This window comes from Equus caballus, chromosome 22 (genome assembly GCF_041296265.1).
Source record: "Equus caballus isolate H_3958 breed thoroughbred chromosome 22, TB-T2T, whole genome shotgun sequence".
NCBI lineage: Eukaryota > Metazoa > Chordata > Mammalia > Perissodactyla > Equidae > Equus > Equus caballus.
In genome coordinates, this window is record NC_091705.1 from 39169337 (window position 1) to 39191328 (window position 21992).

The following is a 21992-nucleotide window of genomic DNA, read 5'->3' on the forward strand; positions in this document are numbered from 1 at the left end:
TCCTCGTTCCCTTCCCGCAGCTGTTGGAATTCTTCAAGGTTCTGCCCTAGGCTCCTCCTGCTCACCCTACAACCCTCTCCCTGGGCAGACTCAGCCACTCATCGTTCTTCCTTGGCTTTCATTACCATCTGTGTGCCGATGGGCCCAGGTCCTCAGTTCTAGACCAGACAGCTCTCTGGAACTCCCGGCCCATGGAGCCAGCTTCCTCATAGACCTGTCCACCGCACGACTGAAAGCCATTGTAAGTTCTGCATGGCTCAAACTGAACTCCTCTTACTACCCATACCTTGTACTCGCTTCTTTTGCCCCCCAGGTAGTACCACCATCCTTCCAGTTGCTCAAGAATTCACCTGACATCATCTTTAACTCCTTTGTCCACCTCAACACCCATATGACCAAATTGTATTAATTTTAGCCCCGATATGACACATTTGTGTTTTCTCACCATCCCACCACCACCAGCATCTCAAAACCCACCATGGTCTCAGCTGAATTATTGCCGCAACTTTCCTTCTGGCCTCTCTCCAGGGCTTTGTAGCCAACGTCCAGTCCACCTTCCACTGAACAGCCAGAAGGATCATACCCTTTAAAACCTTTCAAAGGCTCCAGTTCCCCTCATGTAAACTCACAGCGCCTTGCCGTGGCCCAGTGTGCCCTGCCCACTGCTGCCTCCCCACCTGCCCTCCTAACACTCGCTTCTGCACTGAGCTCCAAGCTCACGCGACTTCTTTCTGCACCTCGAGTGGGTCATGTCCCCCACTGTCCCTCTGAAATATCTAGTGCCCCCTACTCCCTGTCTTTGCCTCCCAATTTGGATGTCTAGATGGAATTTCGTGTCTGATGTTCCTGTAGAAACTTCTAGTACTGATCAGGGCATTTGTTAAACTCATAGATAAATACCCCTACTAGACTATAAGTTCCCTGAGGTCAGGATTCTTATCTTGTTTACATCTGTAACCACATTGCCCAATATTCTAGTTGCCAGACAAAATACAGGACACCCAGTTATAATGAATTTCAAAGAACAAATAACTTTTTAGTATAAATATGTACCAAATATTGCATGAGAGTGTAATTTGCCCAAGTCAGGAAGTGAATGCCAGGAATAGTCATACAAGAAATTTTTTGTCTTTTGAGGCCAGCCCCGTGGGGTATTGGTTGACTTCAGCATGCTCTGTTTCAGCAGCCCAGTTTGCAGGTTCGGATCCCGGGCACAGACCTACACCACTCAGCCATACTGTAGCGGCAACCCACATACAAAGTAGAGGAAGGTTGGCACAGAGGTTAGCTCAGGACTAGTCTTCCTCAAGCAAAAAACGAGGAAGACTAGCAACAGATATTAGCTCAGGGCCAATCTTCCTCAGCAAAAAGGAAAAAAAGTCTTTGTTGACATTTACATGTAACTGGGAGTCTTGTATTTTTATTGGTTAAGTTGGGAAACCCTGCTCAATATGTACTAGCAGAATACACGTTCTGAACATCGGCTATGTACCAGGCAACTCACACCTTCTGCTTAAATTATTATTTGTGCAGTTACTTGTTTTAATGTTTCTCTCCCATGCTCTTAAGGGCAAAGATTATGCCTGTTTTGTGCACCACTGCCCTCCATACTTTACCCCACGTAGACTCAATAGATATTCCTAGAATTGAAAGGGAACTGAAAGGGGCCCTTTTACAATGGTGCTGCCTTTCCGTGGCAATCTCCAGCTGGAATCAGGGGCCTGCACAGTGATAAGGAAACCTGAAGGGGGCGGTGTCTCCTCAGGCTCCGGCTGCCTGCTGTCCATCACTACTCCTGACGCTCAGGCGGGTCCTCAAACTCCAAGCCTGGGAGGTGGGGCTTGCCCGACAGAGGGGCAAGACTCAGGCAGGCAGGCGAGATGCCAGGTGGGCACTTGACCCGCCCAGGCCCTCGACGAGGCCTCTGGGTGCTCTTGCCTTCATTCCTCTCTTGTCCTCTGGCCTTCTACGGTGTCTGCTGAATGTCCCGTGTGAGGCTCAGGTGACAAGGATGACAAGAATGACACGGATGGTGATCATTCTCCTCCCCGGTTCCTCACACAGTCTCTGCCCTCAAACAGTCTTGGTTCAGTCCTCCGTCCTGTAGCTCCTGAGAGGAGATCAAAGCAGGCATTCAGGTTACTCCGGGAAAAGTCCATCTCATTGAATCCTCTTAACCAGCCCTCGGGAGGGGCACCAGTGGCATTCCCTTACACAGATGAGGGAGTGGAGGCCAGAGAGGGTGAGAAATTTGTCCAAGCCATAGAGGTGTGATTAGACACACCCCATCCAGCTGGTCCCCAGCGCACTGCACAGTCCCCTATTCCCAGCATCCACACTGCTGTGTGACCTTGGACAAGTTATTCTCATTTCTGTGCCTTGGTTTGCTCATCTGTAAAATGGGTTTAATAAAAGTGTCTTCCTCATAGAGTTGTAGGAATCTAGTGAAACGATGCATGTAAAGAATGGCCTGGCACAAAATAAGTGCTTCATAAATGTGAGCTACCAATGTCACTACTGTGTTTCTCATGTGATCCTGAGCCGCCCACTTCCCGGCCTCACCCACGCAGCCAGCAGCGCGATGTTTGATGACTACACACTGCTGTTAAGTCAGCTGTTTCCCAAACTCGGCCTGAAGATGTGAATTACCTGGAGGCACTTGCTACAAAATCGATTCTCGGGCGCCTCCCTGGAGATTCTGATTGGTAGGTGAGGGTGGGGCCTGGGAATCTGTATCTTTTTAATAGCCTCAGGTAAAATGCATCCTTAGGCTAGTTTAGGAAATCCTTGTTTAAGGTAAGACGGTGGGAGTTACAAAGCACCTGTCTTAGCTGGGGCGGGGCAGCCACTCGGCTGACAGTTGGAGGCAGGTGCACAAGCTCAGTCCTTGCAGGTTGCCAGACTAGTGATGCCTTCTCTGGCTATAGAAGTCATCTAGACTATTTGGTCTCAGGTAACCTCCCCACAAACTATCTACGAAGGGAAAATTAGTAACTTTGTAGTGGAGAAACCTAGCAGACACCTTCCCCAAGTGACCAAAGTCAGTGTCACTGAGAATGGGGCAAACCGTGAGTGACTGGGGACGCACTGAGGGTGCAGCAGCACTTCGGTTCCCGGCAGAAAGATGTCTCCCCTGAGTCCAGTCATAAGGGGACCTCAGGCAGGTCACCCAGATTGAGGGACGTCGACAGAACAGCCCAGACTCCTCCAAAATGTCAAGGTCAGATTGAAGGAGACTGCAGAGGCATGACAACTGACCACAAGGCTGCGGATCCCGCACTGGATCCTTGAGGGGCGGGGCGCTGCCGTAAAGGATGTTTTTGGGCCAGATGCTAATATTTGCATATGGGCTGGAATTGGCCATAGTGTTTCATCACAGTTGGAGTTCCTGATTCTGACAGTTACACCACAGTTACGTATGAGGATGTCCTCGTTCTTAGAAGACATGCATGAAAGAGGCTGAAAGTAAAGGACACCTTGTCTCCAATTTACTCTCAAATGGTTCAGAAAAAAATAGTGTATGCCTGTTTATAAATATAGACAGATAGGATAAAGCAAATAGGCACCATCTGAACAATTATAATGCTTATTGCTTAAAAAAAAAAAAGGGGGGGGGCTCGCCCCGTGGCCGAGTGGTTAAGTTCGTGCGCTCCGCTGCAGGCGGCCCAGTGTTTCGTTGGTTCGAATCCTGGGCGCAGACATGGCACTGCTCATCAAACCATGCTGAGGCAGCGTCCCACATGCCACAACTAGAAGGACCCACAACTAAGAATATACAACTATGTACTGGGGGGCTTTGGGGAGAAAAGGAAAAAAAATCTTAAAAAAATAATAAAAAATAAAAAATAAATAAAATAAGGGCAGAAAAATATGAAGAAGAAAGGGGAAGCCAGTCCTCTTCCCACCTCACAGCCTGATGACCATTTCTGTCAACAGTGGATACTCACACGTCCTCAGGTTGCCATATTTTTGGTTGAAACTTAAAAGGGGAAACACTTTCCTTCCTATCTGTAACCTGCGTCTTTCACTCCATGACATATCCATCAACATCTTTCCATGTCAATACGATGTTATTTTTAACAGCTGCGTGATGCTCCGGCTGAGGATGGACTGTACTGTATTTATCATTGGGTGTTCAGGTTGTTTCCAGTTCGACTCTGTTATAGACAGTGCCAGAGTGAGCATCTTACAGATACATCTTTGCCTGCTTATCTGAGTATTTTATATGCAGAGCTGCTGGGTCAAATGGAGAGAAGTTGGGAGACAAATAGGAAGAAAGACTGAGACAGACAGGCAGAGTCTGGGGGGACAGACATACCCAAGGAGAGACAGTAAGAGAGAGAGTCAGAAAGATACGCAGAGAGACAGAATGAGGGAAAGAGGTGGAGAGAGACAAGGAGAGCAGGGGGAGGGAGAGCGAGGGAGAGACAAGCTTGCTGCTCTCCAGGGAGACGTGGAGGGAACTTGTCTGAGGGCCCAGCAGCCTGCCAGGGAATCCAAGCCAAGAAGTGACTAAGCAACTTTGAGGAACACACCCCACAGATAGAATTGTGGATGAGGTCAGAGTCCAGTGCAAGGATTTTCATGGCACTATTGTTCCTGAAAAGCAAAAGATGAGAAGCAACCTAATTGCCCATCAACAGGGGACTGGGTGTAGATTGTGCTGCAGATGCCGATAGGAGCCCATCTCCCAGCAGGGCTGCAGAGTCAGCACATGGAAGCGCAGGAGGCCCAGTGACACCGGAACTTCTGTTAAAGTCAAGTCTGCCCCATGCGTTGTTAGACTAAATGCTTATTTGGCGTTTATCTGAACTTCCAATTTAATTGGGCATCTGTATTTTATCCGGCAAGCCTATCTCCAAGATGAGTGAGAACAGCATAGAGGACGTGTGTGTGTCCATGTGCCCACGAGGAGGGCTTCTGAGGTGGCTCTCGAGGCTCCAGCTCCTGACCTGGGTGGTGGTTGTAGCTGAGAGGAAGGGACTTACAGGGTCACACAACACGGGGGTAGGGCTAGGCTGGACCCCAGCTTTGTGCTCTGTGGCAATTTGTGTATATGTCTTAAAAGTGTTAATGTGTTAAATAAAAATATTTAAAAAAACAGACACGATTTTCTAAACTCTGTTTGAACTTTTCTGATGTAGAAACACACTGATAGCCTCAAAAATTCTGAGGGGCCTGGGGCTCTCAGTCCGGAGCCTCCGCCTTCCTGAACTGCTTTCACATCCTGGACACTCATCTGCCCCTGGGTGTCTTAATCCTGGTGGTCGCTGCCGCCTCGAATGTCCTCTCCCTTCCTTTCTCCTCCCACCTGCCGGTCCTTGTGACCTCAGCCTGGACTCACCCTGGGTCCCTCGGGGCTAGTGAGTTGCCTGTTACGGCTCCTCCTCCCTCACCTGTGGGCTCCACGGGCGTAGGGACCCTGTCTGTGCCCGTGGCTTATCACAGTATCCTGGCCCACCAGGCCAGGTACTATCCACCGCTCACTTGCTGTGACGTGGACCTGTTAGTACCTCACCTGTCTGTCTGAGCCTCAGTTTCTTTATCTGTAAAATGGGGCGGATAACCTTGCCTGCCACTTGGGGCTTGCTGTAGGGATCAAATGGGCCAATGTGACAGAGACAGGAAAGGGAGATGACATTAGCATCTCTGCGCTGATGTCTGAACTAAGGCCAGCTCCAGGAGATCTGGGGAAGGACATTCTGGGCGGAGGGAGCAGCAAAGACAAAGGCCCTTCTGTGGGAAGAGCCCGCATGAAAAACTGAAGAGCAGGGCTGGAGGGGAGGTGCATGGGAGAGGGTGGGAGGAGATAAGCCCCAGGTTAGGTAGCATCCTGTGGGCCACCAGCAGGGTCTGGATTTTCTTGGGAGTCTGAAACTAAGAGTTACCTTTGACCTAGAAAGCAGTTTGTTCTCACCTTCCCCTCCTTGGCAATATCTCCCACCCTCAGGGGTTCAGAGAAGCACAAAGGTCTCGAGGTGTGAAAGGTTGGGTGCAGGTGGGAGGGAGACGAGACCCCTGGGGCTTTTCCTGGAGACAGGTTCAGCCTTCTACCAGGAAGGAGCAGATAACGGCGCTATCACTCCAGTTGAGGGCGAGGCTGCCTGGAGAATTAGTGCGTGAGATAGTCTGAGAGAGAGTACGTGCTGGGGAAGATGCACTCTGCACTGCATCAAGATCCCAAGGACCTGTCTCAAGCCAGGAGCGCAGGAGTGGGCCCCCAAGTGTAATGCTGGCCCGGCGGGTGGCAGGTGCGGCGCGGCATGGCTTCTGGGCCCCCTCAGCCCACTCACACCCACTAATCACCCTCAAGGCCTGGACAGCTGCCTTTTCACCCCCTGATCACCTTGCCCCCTCAGTCCGCGATAAACTGGGATCGCTGGGATCGCTCGTCATCCTACTTCCTACCCCCGTTGCACAGAGGAAGAAGCCGAGCCTCAGAGGCAGTCAATATCTGCCTTGGTTTTGTGGTTGGGTTTTTTCATGAAAAAGCATTTTATTTGAAACAGTGACACACGCATCTGAAATAAGACAGTCATATCCTTCAAGTTTGGAGAAAGTCTCCTTCCCATCCCTGTCTGCTCCCTTCAGAAGTTACCAGATTCTTGGGTCTCCTTTCACAGTCTGGGCCCACATAGAGGATATTGTTTTATTTACTTACTTCTGCACAAAAGGCAGCCTATTAGATATGCTGTTCACCTGAATTTTTTTGTCTTAACAGCCTATCAATTCATTCTGCTAATATTTGTTGAGCACCTGCTAGAGATCAGGCCCATTCTGGGTGCTTAGGTCACAGCGGTGAGCACGACAGACGGTTCCCGCCCGGGTGCAGCTGTCTAGAGCAGAGAGTGAACGTTCAGCTTCACTCAACAGGGCCTCAATAGCCAGGATATCATGTAGGTTCTCATAGAGCAAGAGAAAACAAATTTCTGCAAGTGTTTGGTTAACAAAATTCAAAATATAATAATATTTAAATACAATTTTTTCGTTAAGACAAGTCTATGAATGAGAAGAAGGGAATTCTCTTTTGAAGATTAATATTTCACTCTGAGATTCCAAGTCAGTGTTCCTTACCCTCAAGTCAATTGCAAATGCTCGTCTGTAAACGCCGTTCTCGGCTCGAGGGCCGTGTAAAACAGACCTCAGATTGGCCTGGGCCCACGGCTACAGTTTGCCAGCCTCTGGTCTGAAGGGCAGTCAGCAAAGTAAGGAAAACACCACATCAGACTGTGGCGGGTGCTGGCAAGGCAAGTCACAGGAACATCACGTGCCGCGTTGCTGAGGCTGGAGCACGCCTGGTGGGTCCCTGGCGGCTGGAGCCTCCATGGGGAGGAGAGCGCCGAGGGGCCCAGGGGCCCGAGCCTGCAGCGCCTCACAGGGCGCTGGAGACTTCCGCTTTTCCTCTGAGAGAGAGGGGCGCCGTGCAGGGTTTGTGTCCACACAGACAGGCTTCGACATCTTAACAGCTGCAGAATATTCCATTGATTGGACTGTTAGATCTTCCACAGTTCTTCTCTGGTGGACAACCCTACCTATTAAACATTAATGAGGTTAATACTTGCAAACAATAAAAATAAATTTAAGACATGGAAAAGGGCATGTGGTAAAGACTCCCCCTCCCTCCCTGCCCAGCAGCCACCCAGATCCCCTCCTCAGAGACAACCACCATTGCCAGTTTCTAGGGTCCCCCTGAAGAAATGGTTTCCACGTCTCAAACAAACACCTGTAGATCGCTCCCTCTTTATATGCAAACCGTGTCCTGCGCGCTGCTTTTTGCCACTCAATGTCTTAATATGATTCCACATCCGTTACACTGAGGGCTTTCTCCTCCTTGACAGGTGGGTAAAATGACTGCCCTGAAATGTGTTAACTGGGCCCCACGTGGACTGCAGGAGCATCGAATACCAGCTTGGGATGCTGGAGGGACACCCATGTGGACGACGCTCCTGCACAGAGCCTGGCACCGAGGCAGGTGCTCAGCACATGGGAGCCCCCAACTCTGGGCCACGCCCTACAGCCTCTTGGACCCAGAAACTTCCCCTGAAAACCGGCCATTTGTATCCCCGACGCCTCCCTCCACAGAGGGCCCCCTGCTCAGGCCCAGGCCTGAATCACTGTTTGTTTGCAGGCAGGTGTGAGACATTCAAGAGGTTTTGTTGTTTAAATCAAGGATAAGGGTGGAGGGTGAGCCTGACTCATTCACTGACCTTTCCAGAGACAATGTCTCCTTCCCTGTCAGGATCAAGCCCCTGCTCTGATTAATCCACTCACTGATTAATGATCTAATCAGCAGGGGCCAGTTAGCTTAATATACAAAGAGCTCTTAGCAAGTAAGAAGTTCATCAACTCGTGACCAAAGGAATCAGGGATAGTTCAGAACACAGAGAAACAAGGGGTTTGGGAGCGTGTAGCACATGCTCGCCCACTCCTGTGAAATGCAGACTGTGACTAGGAGAGCTCGCTTTCCCTTATCAGACGGGCAGAGATAAAAAGTGAGACACGCCCCTGCCTCCGCCAGGTTTGAGAAGGGGCCCCACTTCCCTGCTGGGGGAAGTATAATTTAGTTTCACCTTTTGGGAGGACATTTGGACAAATGCATCAACATTTTACACAACATACCTTTGACCCGAAGTGCAAAGGTGTGTGTCCTAGACATTCGTTGACATTGCCACCTAGTTTGTAGAAGGAAAAAATTGTGGTCTAACCTAAATGCCTGTCACGAGTCCCCTTGTTGATAAGCTGCGTGACGTTGGTATCCTCCGTACAGCGAAGAAGCCTGCAGGACTGTGACAGGTTAAGGGAGCTGCGCGTTAACGATCCGGAACAGTTTTCAGACTCTGGATATTGTTACCTTGGAGGAAGAAGCGAGCTGTTGGCAGCGTGAATCTCCCGTTTGTGTTACATAAAGAAGGGGTGCACATATTAATGGACACGTATATACATATCCCCTGGCCTCTATAGAGACCGTCTCTGGAAGGTCGTACAAGACACCGGTAAAAACAGCTGCCTTTGGGGGTGGAAATGGAGATCCAGCCTTTGCGGATGGAGGGAGGCTTGCTGTTTTGGTTGGTTGGTCGTAAATCACACTTTTTAGCTCTTGCTTTTACTTTTAGTGGGCGACGGACACGCATGGAAAATGCAAGCCTCTATTCAGATTTGCCTTCCTCCCAGAGGCCCTTCCTGGTCCCTTTGGATATTCCCAAACTGCTCCCCAGGGCCGTGGGACCAGCTCTCGCTCCCAGCAGAGGCGTGCGCGCCGCGGCCGCAGGGAGGGCCTCGGCCAGCAGAGGGCGCCCGGGGACCGCGCCGCGGGGTCCGCCGCTGCCCAGCCGCAGAGGCCGCGCGCTTCCGGGAGGACCCGACGCCTCAGCCTCACAGCGCCGCCTCGCCCTCCCCTGCAGGGCGGCCCGCGGCGCACCTCCGGGAGGGCGGGGCGAGGGCGGGCCTGGAGGAGGGACCGCGGGGGCCACTCAATCAGAAGGGAGGGGACCGCCCAGAGCTGAGCAAGGCCCCGCCCCCGCCTCCCACCCGCTCGGGGCGCAGGTGCCGGGGGACCCAAGGCGGATGGAAAGCTGGAGGCGCGGGCGACGGTGCTGCGAGCACTAAGGACCTCTGGACTCTACCCATCGCCGCATCTCCAGGGGATGGGAGTCTTTGCAGTTGAGGAAACTGAGGCTCAGAGAGGCTGGGTAACTCGCCCAGGCTGACCCAGCAGGAGGTAGAGCTGGTAATCAGTCACTTACCAAGTACTAGACTGCGCCCTGACTAAGTGCTTTGAAGAAAACTGAATAGGGTGATGGGATAGAAAGTGGTGCCGGGGCGGTGCCCGGTGCTGGTTTGCCTAGGGCGATCACGGAAGGCTCCCTTGAGGAGGTGTCTTAAATTTTGTTTTGTGTTAAATATCTTATTCATACCAAAAGTGTTTAACTGGTCTATGTACAGTTTAGAGACTAATAATACAGATCTTTCTGTGCTTAAGAAACAGAACATTACCAAGAACTCTCGAAGCCCCTCCTCCTCCAGCTAACTACTCTCCAGAATTTTGTATTAAACATTTCCTTGCTTTTCTTTATAGTTTCCCACCTCCATATACAGCCCCTAACCAATATAGGGTTGACTTTGCCTGCTTTTGAACCTTATGTAAATCCAGCTAACTATGCACTTGTTTGACTTGGTTCTTTCGCTCAACATTACGTCTTTGAGATCTGTCCTTGTGGTCGTGTGGAGCTGCAGTCCCTTTTTATTGCTGTGTAATATTCCCTCATGGGATTGTACCGTGGTTTATTGATCCATGCGGGTTGTTTCCAGTTTTTTGCTATTAGGAACAAGACTGCAATGAACATTCTCTAGTTTCTTCTGGGTTTAGGGCTGGGTAGCAGTTCTCAACGTTGGCTGCTCATTAGAATCAATCACCTGGGGGGTTTTTCAAAATGCTAATCCTGGAAGCCCCCACCCAGACTAATTACATCAGAACGTCTGTGGGGGTGGGGTCTAGGCTCGGGTGTTCCCCAGGGCAAACTAGTCTCGCCAGGGCTGAGAGCCTTTGGGATGTGGCAGGCCTGGGAGGAGAATGGCTGGGAGGAGGAGAGTCACCTGTTACCAGCTGAGACCAATCTTCTCCAGGGTGGCTGTGCCCATTGACACTCCCGCCAGCATGGGACAAAGTCACATCCTCATCAACACTTGATATTGACCAAATTTTAACTTTCCGTCCTTCTGAGGGGTGTGAAATGGCGTCTCACTGTGGTTTTCATTTGCATTTCTCTCATTACTAATGAGGCTGAGCAGTTGGTGAAGTTAGTGCTGAAACAGACTGAAAAAGAGCCAGCCAGGTGAAGACACGGGGGAAGAGAGATTTAGGGGGAGGGAGGATGACGAGCAGGTGCCAAGGTCCTGTGCTGGGGGCGAGGGCTGGGATGGGGAGGAACAGAAAGAGGTGGGTGGGGGATCACTGAGCAGGGGGAGGGCGGAGAATGGCCAAGACAAGGTCAGCAGAGGTCAGATGAGCAGGGCGGAGGGCGGTGGGGAGGACTTTGGCTTTTCCTCTGGGTGACACAGGAACGTGGGAGGGTTTGAGCAGAGGGACACGATCTTACTCCTCCTCCTGCTGTGTGTGGACGATCATGATTGGCACCGAAGAGACTTAGGAGGGGGGTGTATTCTTCATCGTGACTCTGTGTCACCTGTCTCCCCCACCCCACCCTGGACTCCCCAACTGGAACAAGGGGAAGGATGACTCTTTAGTTCACAGCTGTCATCCCCAGCACCCAGGGAGCCTAGCAGACAATGGCCCCTGCCCTCACTCTAGGTGGTGAGCGGAGGGACTCACAGGTTTTCACAGTCCTTGCTTCACAGGTGGAAACGAGTTGGGTGGGACCTGTGGATTTATTTCTGGGCCCCCACCCCCACCCCAGGCCTGGCTTGGCCCTGTCTGGAGCAGGTGGGCTCACAGGAGAGCTGGGTGTGAGGGTCCAGCTGTCGCTCCTCTGAGCCCACCCCACATTGGATCAGTCAGTGCCCCCCGTGGAGCCCAGTGTTGGGTCCTTTAGACACAAGATTGATGACCCCAGGCAGGTGAGGAGACGCCCTCAGTCACACCCCCTTCCCTACTTCTTTCTCCCACCTGCCCAGAGTGAGCTCTCAATGAAACTAAACAGGTCCCTCCTCAGCTGAAAATCCCTCCTTGGCTCCCCAGTGCCCTTGGGGTAAAGTCCAAACTCCGCCAGGCCCTGGAGGCCGGCGCTTCTGACCCTCCCGGCCTGCCCACCCCACCCCCATCCCTGGGAGCTGCTCTCAAGGCCCTGCACAGTTACTGATCCTTACCTGGGGCCTTTCCCCTCCCGATTTCTACACTTCCTCTGGAGGTCGCCCCCCTCGCCCCCTGGCAGGTGACCCGCCTCTTGACGGTCACAGCACCCTGCGGCCTCCCCCATCAGAGCACACTGCCCTTTGCATTGTAATTGCCTGTTTACTTCGTCTGTCTCCCCCACCGGACGGTGAGCTGTCCTTGGGTAGGGACCCCGAGTGTTTTTTCAGGACTGTATCCCCAGCCCCGGGGACAGTCCCTGGCACGTGGTGGGCGCTCAGCAAACATCTGCTACGTGCAGGAACGAATGCGTTTTGCTAGGTGATGGCAGATCGCTCTGCAAAAGGCCACGGCATTTCACACCGTCCGCAGCCGAGCGCAGGTGTCCCTTTCCTCGCACCCTCCCCCGAACTGTGCATCGCCCCTGGTCAATCCCACGCTCTGCGAAGCGCCCGCCGAGCCGAGGAAATTTCCGTCCCCTCCCAAGCCCGCGGCGGAGGCGGCTTCGGAACCTCAGGTGCCCAGACCCGCGGCGCACGGCGCCAGGGGGCGCCAGAGGCGGGCGACCGTGCCTCGCGGGGCGGGCGGCGCGCGGGATCCCGCAGGGGGTTCCGCCGCGCCTGGGGCTCCCTGCGCCCGGCGTCCCGGCCCCGGCAGCCCGCCGCAGGGGCATCGGGGCAGCGCCCGAGCCAGCCCCCTTGCGGCCCCCACCCGGCTCCCCGCGCCACGCGGCGCGAGCCCCGCCAGCCCCCTGCGCACCTGCTCGGGGCGTGGCCTCCGGCGAAAGAGCGCCTCGATTGGCGCGGGGGTGACAAGGGGCGTGGCCTCACAGGCCCCGCCCCCCTCGCGGTTGGAGTACTTAAGCGAGTCGGCGCCGCGTCTCCACTCAAAGCGCAGCGGCGCGGCCTCGCGGGTGGAGTGTCCCGCGACCCCAGCGCGACCCGGCGACTTCGGCTGCTTCGGCCACCATGCCGCGCTCTTTCCTCGTCAGGAAGTCTGCCTGCTCGCGCCGGAGGCCCAACTACAGCGAGCTGCACGACTCCTCCCCGGGTGCGTGGTGAGCTGCCGGCGGTCTGCGGGGACCGGCGAAGGCTGCGTGGGGGGCGCTCTGAGCGAGGGGGCCTTGGGGACCAAGTCGAGGGACCAGAAGCGAGGGAAGGCCTCGGCGTGAGGCATTGTGGGGGAGCTCCGGGGAGCCCGGGCAGGTGGATGCGGGCGTTTGGGGGGCTTTAGGGGACGGGGGTCCTGAGCTCAGGGGCCCCTCGGCCACCGGGAGGCGGGGAGCCCGAGGGTGGAGCGGGGAGAGGAGGCGGCTCGCGCCGGGGCCGGGCCTGCGGGGCTGGAGAGTCCGGAGTCCAGGGGATTTGGGGGAAGAGGTGGGAGCAGGGCTGTGCGGAGGAGGGGGCCGGGCTGGGGTGGGCCTTGAGAGCTGCGAGGTGGGGGCCTGGGGGGCTGGGGGCTGGCCTCAGCCTCGGGACGTTGGGATCTCGGGAGGAAGGAGACCGGAGAATAAGGCCTTGAGTTGGGGCTGGGCGGGGAGGCAAGATCTGGAGGTTGAGGTGGGAGAGCCAGATGACCTGGGTGAGGAGGGGGCTTTTCCAGGGCAGGAACTATCTGTCCTCATCACAGTTATTTTATTCGTCTAATAACATGAGTGCCAGCCCCACTCACCCCCTCGCCGCCATCTGGCTAATGTTTGTTGACTGACTGGCTGATCGAATGCCTGACCTTGCCGTTTTCTTTGTCTCCCCTCAGAGTTCACCTTCCAGCAGCCCTACGACCAGGCTCACCTGCTGGCGGCCATCCCACCTCCCGAGGTCCTCAACCCCACGGCCTCACTGCCCATGCTCATCTGGGACTCGCTGCTGGCACCCCAGGCCCAGGCGATTGGCTGGGCTTCTCTCCTGCCCCAGGAGATGCCCAAGGCTGTCGTCGAGCTGACCTCCCTGTCGGACGAGGACAGTGGGAAGGGCTCCCAGCCCCCCAGCCCGCCCTCGCCGACTCCTTCGTCCTTCTCCTCCACCTCGGCCTCATCCCTGGAGGCTGAGGGTTTTGCTGCCTTCCCGGGCTTGGGCCAGTTGCCCAAGCAGCTGGCCGGGCTCTCGGTGGCCAAGGACCCCCAGTCCCGCAAGGCCTTCAACTGCAAATACTGCAACAAGGAGTACGTCAGCCTGGGCGCCCTCAAGATGCACATCCGCAGCCACACGCTGCCCTGCGTCTGCGGCACCTGCGGGAAGGCCTTCTCCCGGCCCTGGCTGCTGCAGGGCCACGTCCGCACCCACACCGGTGAGTGTCCCGTGGCCGGGGCCCCCTCGCCACCCCGCCTTCCCACCAGCTCCTGGGGGACTGGCCGTGCTGTTCTTTCCAGGTTGTGGAAACTGAGGCCTGAGCTTCCTGATCTCCAGCTGGAGAGTCGCGAGGCCTGCTCTGACATGTTCAGACGCTCGCTCGCTCGTCAGCTGAGCAGACGGGCCCAGTCGGTAGCTTCTCGAGTGCCTCTGCGGCTCCGGCTGAGCCAGATGGGCTGGAGGTAGAGAGGGGCAGCGGCGGCCGGCCCCTTGCTGTGGGGGCCGGTGTGAGGGGCCACGCTGCTCGCCCCGCCCCAGCCCCAGGCAGGCAGGATGCTGGCAGACCCCTCGCCTGGCTCCGAGCCCTGCTTTGATAAATTCCCCTTGGGCTGATGTTTTACCTCTCCGAGGCTCAGTTTCCTCATCTGTAAAATGAACATAAGAACACATTGTGGGGTTTCCCTGCCGGTCAAATGAAAGCAAGCGCCTGGGATGGTGCTTGGTACGTAAGTATGCACGAGAGTGGTGGCTGGTACTTGTTCTGCTTTCAGGCTGTGTGACCTTGGGCAAGGAGTTTAACTTCTCTGAGCCTCGGGATTATGATATCCTAGTCATATGGGGTGGCTTAGGATTGCATTTTATAGGGTGGCTGTCAGGATTCAGCGGCTCCTTAATCACTGTATAATAGTTTATTATTGTGGCTTTCTCGGATCTGCTCTCCGCGCCCGCCGTGGAGTGAGTGAACTCGCTCCTATCGTGCAGGCCCAGAAAGTGCAGTTCTGTCTTGGTGTTTCCAAAACACGATCCTAAATGCGTGGACACTTGTGAAATGGAGCTGTCTCGATCCTTTAGCTTTCTGGAGATGGAAGAGGCGGCCTCTCCATCTTGTAGAACTTGCACGGGGAAGCCGCCGAGGCCGGGGCTGCTCTGTGGAGAGTGACGCTCGAGGCAGAGGGTTCAGGGGTCGTGACTGTTGGCTTTGGGGTCAAGCTGGCCGGGTGGGGCAGACTCAGTGCTGGCATTTCCAGGCGAGTGGCTGACCTCTGGGTCACGAGGGCGGTGGGGGCTCTGGGGGCCTGGCATTTTACAGGCCTTGTTGGTGTTATTAGGGGTCCTACAAGGTGGCCCTGGCACCCTGCGCAGTCTTGGTCCCTGGTTCCCGTGTCGCATACTTTGTGCACAAAGAGCCCTGGTTTGGACGTGTGAAGGTCCAACTGCCCAGCTGGGCCCTGGCCCTGCCGCTCGGAGGGCCCTATTTGGGGGCGTGGGAGCCCTCAAGGTGCTCCCCTGGCCCCCAGCCTTTCTCCCCTCCCATTGGGACATTATTTTCATGTAAAGGCACGGCCAGACACACAAAGCCTGTTGAAATGCGCCCTGGCCATCCGCATTGACTCCCATTGTGCCCTTAATGGTGGCCGGGGGCGGGGCGGCAGGGGAGCAGGTGCACGGGGCGCGGGGCCGGCACCTGTTCCGCCGCAGCTGCTGGCCCTCCTCGAGTCAGGCCCCTCTAATCCGGGAGGATCGCGTGTACGGCGCCCCCCTCAGCGGCCTTTGTCCCCGCCGGCCTGGTGCCCATTTCACACTCGCCAGGAGCTCCGCAAAGATGTCTTGGGGGTGGGACCCGCAGGGTGGATCTGTGCCTCCTACTTGCCCACAGACCTGCCCCGTCCCGTTCTGGGGGCCTTCCTCCTGCTCTGCTCAGGGTCCTGTCTAAGCACGGGTGACACCGGGTAACGAGGCACGTGTGCAGGGCCTACCTCCCCCATGCACGCACAGTAAACCCCCAGCGGCCCAGGAAGGGGTGCCATCACAACCACCACCTTACAGAGGAGGACACTGAGGCACAGAGAAGGAAGTGGCTTTCCCGGGCCACAGCTCCTAAGGCTGGAGCCAGGAGGCGAGGGCGGGGCCCTGGGCAGTGCAGGCCTCCATCCCCTTTCCCAGACCTACAGTCAGCCCTTCGCTCGCTCTCCAGGGAGTGTGTGCACACAACTGCCCCTGGACCGCGGAGAATGCAGCCGGCAGGCCCTCGTGCCTGGTGGGCAGAGGGGCCCACGACGGCCGAGCGGATGGCTCAGGTGCCCCTTCCCCAGGCCTCCACCCAGGTTCCCCTGTCTGCATTGTGGCCTGTCTCCTTGTGTCCCTGCCCCCGAGATTGAGCCCAGGAATGGAAGGTCCCCAGGCAGCCTCAGGCGTCTCCTTCTGGACCCTCCCAGTGCCCAGCCAGTGCCGCAGGCACCCAGCAGGACAGTTCCTTCATTGCCTGCTGAATTCCAGCCCTGGGACTTAGGAGGGGGCCACGGCCTGGGGGCAGGTCAGGCTGGGAGCCGAGGAGAGGGAATCATGGTTTCTGGAAAGGAACGTTCGGTGTTCTAGAATGGCGCTTGGCACTGGTGGGAGCTTGATAAGTATTTGTTTAATGAGTTACTATTTTTATTTGGGAAATGCTGCACCCCCAAGAAGAAACAAGACACAGTGCTGTCAGTGTTTTTGGACCCTGAACTAGATCCTCTTGGTTGGGCAGGAGTTATGAAAAATTGGTGAACAGCGTTATCTGGTTGTGATTGAGGGCTCAGGCTTCTCTGAGGCCTTTAAAAAAAAACCCAAAAACAACTGACTTATTCACGGTACAAGCACTTATTGAGCACTTACTGTGTACCCAGCCCTGTGCGCGAGATTCTTCCAGCACAGCAAGTGGGCTGAGGGCCACCTGCCTGGAGGGGTTTTAAGTCATAGGGTCAGAGGATTCTGTAGCCTCTTGGGGGTTCCAGGCCCTGGGCTGGAGGCTCGGAATGGATTCAGGGGAGGCCCTTGCCTCATGGGAGTCAGTCGGATTGGGGCACAGACGAGGAGACTGAAGTTCCCCTGAGTGTGTGTGATGGGGAGGCGCCTGGAGGAGGGGCCTGACCTGCTGGCAGTTGGGGGACCTTTAAGGCTGCCTCCTAAGCTTTGTCCCAGACCAAGTAGATCCAGACACGACACTATGGAGCGCCCGCCGCAGCCCCTACCCTGTGCGGGGGGCTGAGATCCAGGGCTCTGCAGTCGGGTGCATGGTCCTTCCTGGGTGACTCTGTGTATGCCGCTTAACCCCTCTGTGCCCCAGTCTCACCCTCTGGAAACTGAGGACGAGGATGGGACTCAGTGAGATGAGTATAGGCCACCCCTCCCTGTCCTGGCAGTGAGATGAGTATAGACCACCCCTCCCTGTCCTGGCAGAAAGTCCGTGTGCAGCAGACACAGTCGCCCCCACTGTCATCACGGTTGTCTGCTGAGTGCTTCCCGCCGGCCCCCAACCCCTGTGAGTGCGGGGTGATGGCCATTTTACAGATGAGCAAATGGAGGCCCAGAGAAGCCCCCGACTTGCTCAGGGTCACACGGTGGGAGGCGGCACAGCTCCCGATGGCATCCAGGCCTTAGGACGCTGGCCGGGGCCTGGTTTTCCTGGATTGGGGTCCTGGTGGGGCTGAGCTGGGCTCTGACGGCTGGCGGGGGGAGGGGGTTCAGTGGCCGTCAGCTGTTCTCCCCGTGACTCGGTCTCCCCCACCCGCCCCGCTGCCTCTCTGCAGGCGAGAAGCCCTTCTCTTGCTCGCACTGCAGCCGTGCCTTCGCCGACCGCTCCAACCTGCGTGCGCACCTGCAGACCCACTCGGACGTCAAGAAGTACCACTGCAAGGCCTGCGCCCGCACCTTCTCCCGCATGTCGCTGCTCCACAAGCACCAGGAGGCCGGCTGCTCTGGGGGCCCCCGCTGACCGCAGGCTCCTCCCGCTGCTCCTCCCCGGGCAGCGCCCCGACCGACCCACCGCCGAGGGCTCCCCGCCACCTTCCCTCCGCTGCGCCCGCCCCACAGGGCCCGGCCGTCTCCAGCGCTCTGCTCGGGGCCGCGTGGTTCTGCGAGGCCTTTCGTGGCCGTTTCCGTGGACGGCCGCCGGTGGGCACTGGGCTTGTGCAGCGGAGACCCTCCTGGCAGCCGCCGCTCCGGGGCTTCTGGAGTTGGCCTGTCTGTCGGTTTGTGTGTCCGAAGCTATTTGGATGCAGCTGCTTTGAGCTCCAGGACAAAAGCCAGCAGACTGATGGGGAGCTCCCACCCCACTCAGGGGACCCCTGCCCCGGAACCCTCAGGCCACCCCTCCAGGAGGTGTGACTAACTATGCAATAATCGCCCCCAGGTGCACCCGCGCGGCCTGAGGCAGTAACGGACACAAGGACATGTCTAGACCCCAGGATGCCCCCCGGCCTGGGCAGCTATTTCGAACTCCCGTTTGTCATGGTGGCACCTGTTTCACGGGCAATTTAACAATGTCTCAAAAGGGACTGTGAGTAATTGCCATCACTTGTCCAGGCCCGAGCGGGGCACTTCGGCCCCACCGATGTATCTCCCAGAACTATTTTCAGGCCCGACAGGTGGGCCTGGGAGGAAGATGTTTACATTTTTAAAGGTACACTGGTATTTATATTTTGAGCAACATTTTGTACTAAGGAAACGTTTTGTATAGTTATATGTACAGTTTATTGATATTCAATAAAGCGGTTAATTTATATATAAAAAAGTGTACTTGGTTTTATAGAGGAGTGAGGAAGGAGGGGCAGGCATTCCTGGAGCTCAGATATTCCTGACACAGCCTTAAATCTTGTCCTTTTTTTTTTTTTTTTTTTGAGGAAGATTAGCCCTGAGCTAACATCTGCCACCAATCCTCCTCTTTTTGCTCAGGAAGACTGGCCCTGAGCTACCATCGGTGCCCATCTTCCTCCACTTTGTATGTAGGACCCCTGCCACACCATAGCTTGCTAAGCGGTGCACCCGGGACCTGAACTGGCGAAGCCCACACCGCTGAAGTGGAGCCTGTGAACTTAACTGCCATGCCGCTAGGCCGGCCCCAAATTTTGTGTTAAACATCACGTGACTTTGGACTTCTGGGTTTGACTGTCAGGGGCCTTGTTTGTGCAGATGGTTTTCCTCTGAGCCTGAGCGTCCTGTCCGATGAGGTTGGGAAACACCTGGGGGCCTGTGAGCCACAGGGGTGTGTGCAGGTCCCGAGCACTCCACGTCGTGGCCCCTGTTTGTTCTCTTGTTCTCCCGTTTTGAAGCTGAGCGGGCCCAGAGCGAGGGGCCAGTTCCCTGGGTCTCATGAGCTGGACAGGCTTCCAGGCTCTGCCCCAGCCCTGCAGGCTTTTTGAGGAGGGATCCGCTGCCCCTCCCAGGGAGGGGGTGGAAGGCAATGAGCAAGGAGGGGACAGAGGATGTCCTTCCTGTTTCCAAGGGCTCTGGGCCCCGCTCCGGCCTCCCTGTCCGACCCACACCTCTGTCTGGCCGCTGGGTACCAAATGGCCTTTGATGCAAGGAAATTGGCTGGCTGGAGCCAGGAGGGTGAGAAGCCAGGCCAAAGGGCTAGGGGTCATTCAGCTTCCTGCTTGAGGACAGGACGGGAAGATGGTCAGCTTGCGTCCTGGGCTGGGATAATTCATTCCCGGTTGGCTGTCGTGGTGACCTCACCTCTGGGGCCCTCCTGGGGCCAGGAGAAAATGAGTGTCCTTTTTGAACACAAAAGGTGCTGAAGGTGCCAGTTTCCTGCGGAGGGAGCTGAGCGGTGGTGCAGGCGTCCTGGAGCCCCGGAGCCCCAGCGTCAGGCCGGGGGTGGGGGGGGTCTCATGTTCCAAGGGAGAGATGATTCTTTCTTCTAAACAGGAAATGGTGACCCGCAGGCCGGGAGCAGCCCTTAATGACTTGCAGCTTTCCTCCCAAAAGAAAAAAAAAGTTCTCTAACAATCGCCAAATTGTAGCCGGCCTCCCTGAAGGGAAGTTGAGGGGGTTGGGGGTTGGGCACCAATTTGCTGAAGGCCTACTGTGTCCCACATCCCTGGGCTGTCATTTACGTCATCACACAGTAGGTGCTGACATTGATGCTGCAGGAATAAACGACTTCACGCACACATGGAAACCCCTGGCCCACATTTGAAATTGGAGGTAACAGGCTCCCAACCTCCTGGGGGTCAGGTATGCCTGTGGCAAGGCCCCTGACCCCGAGGGCTTGGAGCAGGCTGGCCTCACTCGGACCCGCAGTCTCTGCCTCTGAAATAGGGTGACGAAGTAGGAAGAGGAAGGCAGTGCCCTCCTCCCCAGAGACTGTAAAGGGGCGTCCACGCGGTGGGTTTTGATGAGTGTCGTGTGTGCCAGGCCCTGTCCTCGGCCCTGGGGTTAGAGCCGGGGACACACACGCCGTCCCTGCGCTCACGGAACTTGTGTTCTAGCGGGGGAGACAGAAAACAAACAAGTGGTTAAATAAACAAGGTGCTTTCCTACAGTGACGATGCCAAGATGGCCTCGCGGCTGGGGAGCGGGTGCTGGAGCGCGGCGGGCGGGGCTCCCTGGATCAGGCAGCGGCTGGAGGGCCCTGACTGCCGAGCCCGAGCCCGAGGAGGAGAAGGTTCCAGTCTCAGCAGGGAGCGGCAAGTGCAGAGGCTTCGAGGAAGCCGCAATGAGCGAGACAGCGCGCTGAGGGTCCGGGGAGACAGGCTGGGAAAGGAGGGCCGGCCGGACCCCAGGGCGCGTGCGGTGGCAGGAGTGGGGGTCCAGCCCTGGGCCAGCTGAGCCGGGCTGTCCGGCTGCTGGTGGGGACGGAGCTGGCCGGTCAGTGGAGGAGAGAAGCGGGAGCTGCGGGCCCAGCCCCGAGGCCCGGGTAGGAGGCCACTGCGGACGGGGGTTTGAGAGGCGCTGTGCTGGGCACCCCCACGCCTCGGGGAGTGCGAGTTATTCAGGGTTATGAAAAGGGGGTGTTGGGCCCCGGTGGCCAGGGTGGGATGGAGATAAAAGAACAAGGACAGTCCCCATGTTTCCATGCGCGACGGCCCCCATGGAGCACATGGCGAAGTGATAATAGCACCCTGCAGCTCCCGCGGCTGCGCGTGCGGGGCGACGGGGACCCAGGCTGCTCTCCGTCCTCTTGTTTGCGAGCGGAAACCCTGGAAGGATTTACAAGAGAGTCACGAGAGCAGTTCCCCAGGGAGTCGCAGGAGGCGAAGCAGGGTGGACGGCCACGGGAGGGAGGAGACACGGAGGTCGTTTTTTTAGATTTTCCAAAAACTTTGTATTTGGAAGTAATTTTAACTTGACAGGAAAGTTGCAAGGAAAGCGCAGTGGACTGGCGTCTTTCGTTCCGATTCTTCATGGTGTGAGCGCGCCCTCATCTTTGCTTCTGCGCGCTCTGTGCGCACGCACCCGCGGTGCTGGCCGCGGAGCCTCCGAGCGCAGGCGGTGGACTGTGCCCTTTATCCCAGCCTGTGTTTCCGAGGGGCCGGAGCATTCTCACGACCACAGTGCGATGGCCAGAATCAGGAACTGTGGCGCTGGTGCAATGCTGCTCCCGAATCCACAGTCATGACGTGGTTTCTCCCCTGTCCCAGTGACGTCCCCACAGCACTCAGGGGTGGGAGTGGGGACAGGCCCGGAGCACGCGGTGCATTTACTGGTCCTGTCTCTTTAGTTTCTTTTTTCCTGGAACAGCTCCTTTCTTGGTCTTTCACGACTGATGTTTTTGAAGAGTTCAGGTCAGCTGTTTTGCAGAATGTCACCCAATTTTTGGACTTTCCTGATGCTTTCTCATGATTAAATTTGGGTGGCGCCCTTTGGGCAGGACCACAGAACCGCGTTGTCTTTCCTAGTGCAAGGGATCAGAGGCGCGTGAGGTCAGCTTGTCCCATTCCTGGTGACGTCAACTTTGACCACTTGATGAAGGTGGTGTCTGCCAGCTTTCGACTGGATAAAGTTCCTCTTGTCCCCCTTTTGTACTTAATCCGTATCTTGCGGGGAGACATTCCGAGACCACGTGAATATCCTGTTACTCCCCAAACCTCCACCCACAGGTTCTAGCCTCGCTGGTGATTTTCACCTAAATCAATTAT

General features: G+C 56.2%; 1 protein-coding gene across 1 annotated transcript; it reads left to right on the top strand.

The window, feature by feature from the left end:
• Positions 1-12702: 12702 nt before the first annotated feature.
• On the top strand, positions 12703-18643 carry SNAI1 (snail family transcriptional repressor 1). Its single transcript, NM_001433633.1, is given in 3 exon segments — positions 12703-12856; positions 13562-14092; positions 17661-18643. Coding segments are annotated over 3 exon segments (798 nt in total). The 5' UTR covers positions 12703-12774; the 3' UTR covers positions 17846-18643.
• The last annotated feature ends 3349 nt before the right edge of the window (positions 18644-21992 follow it).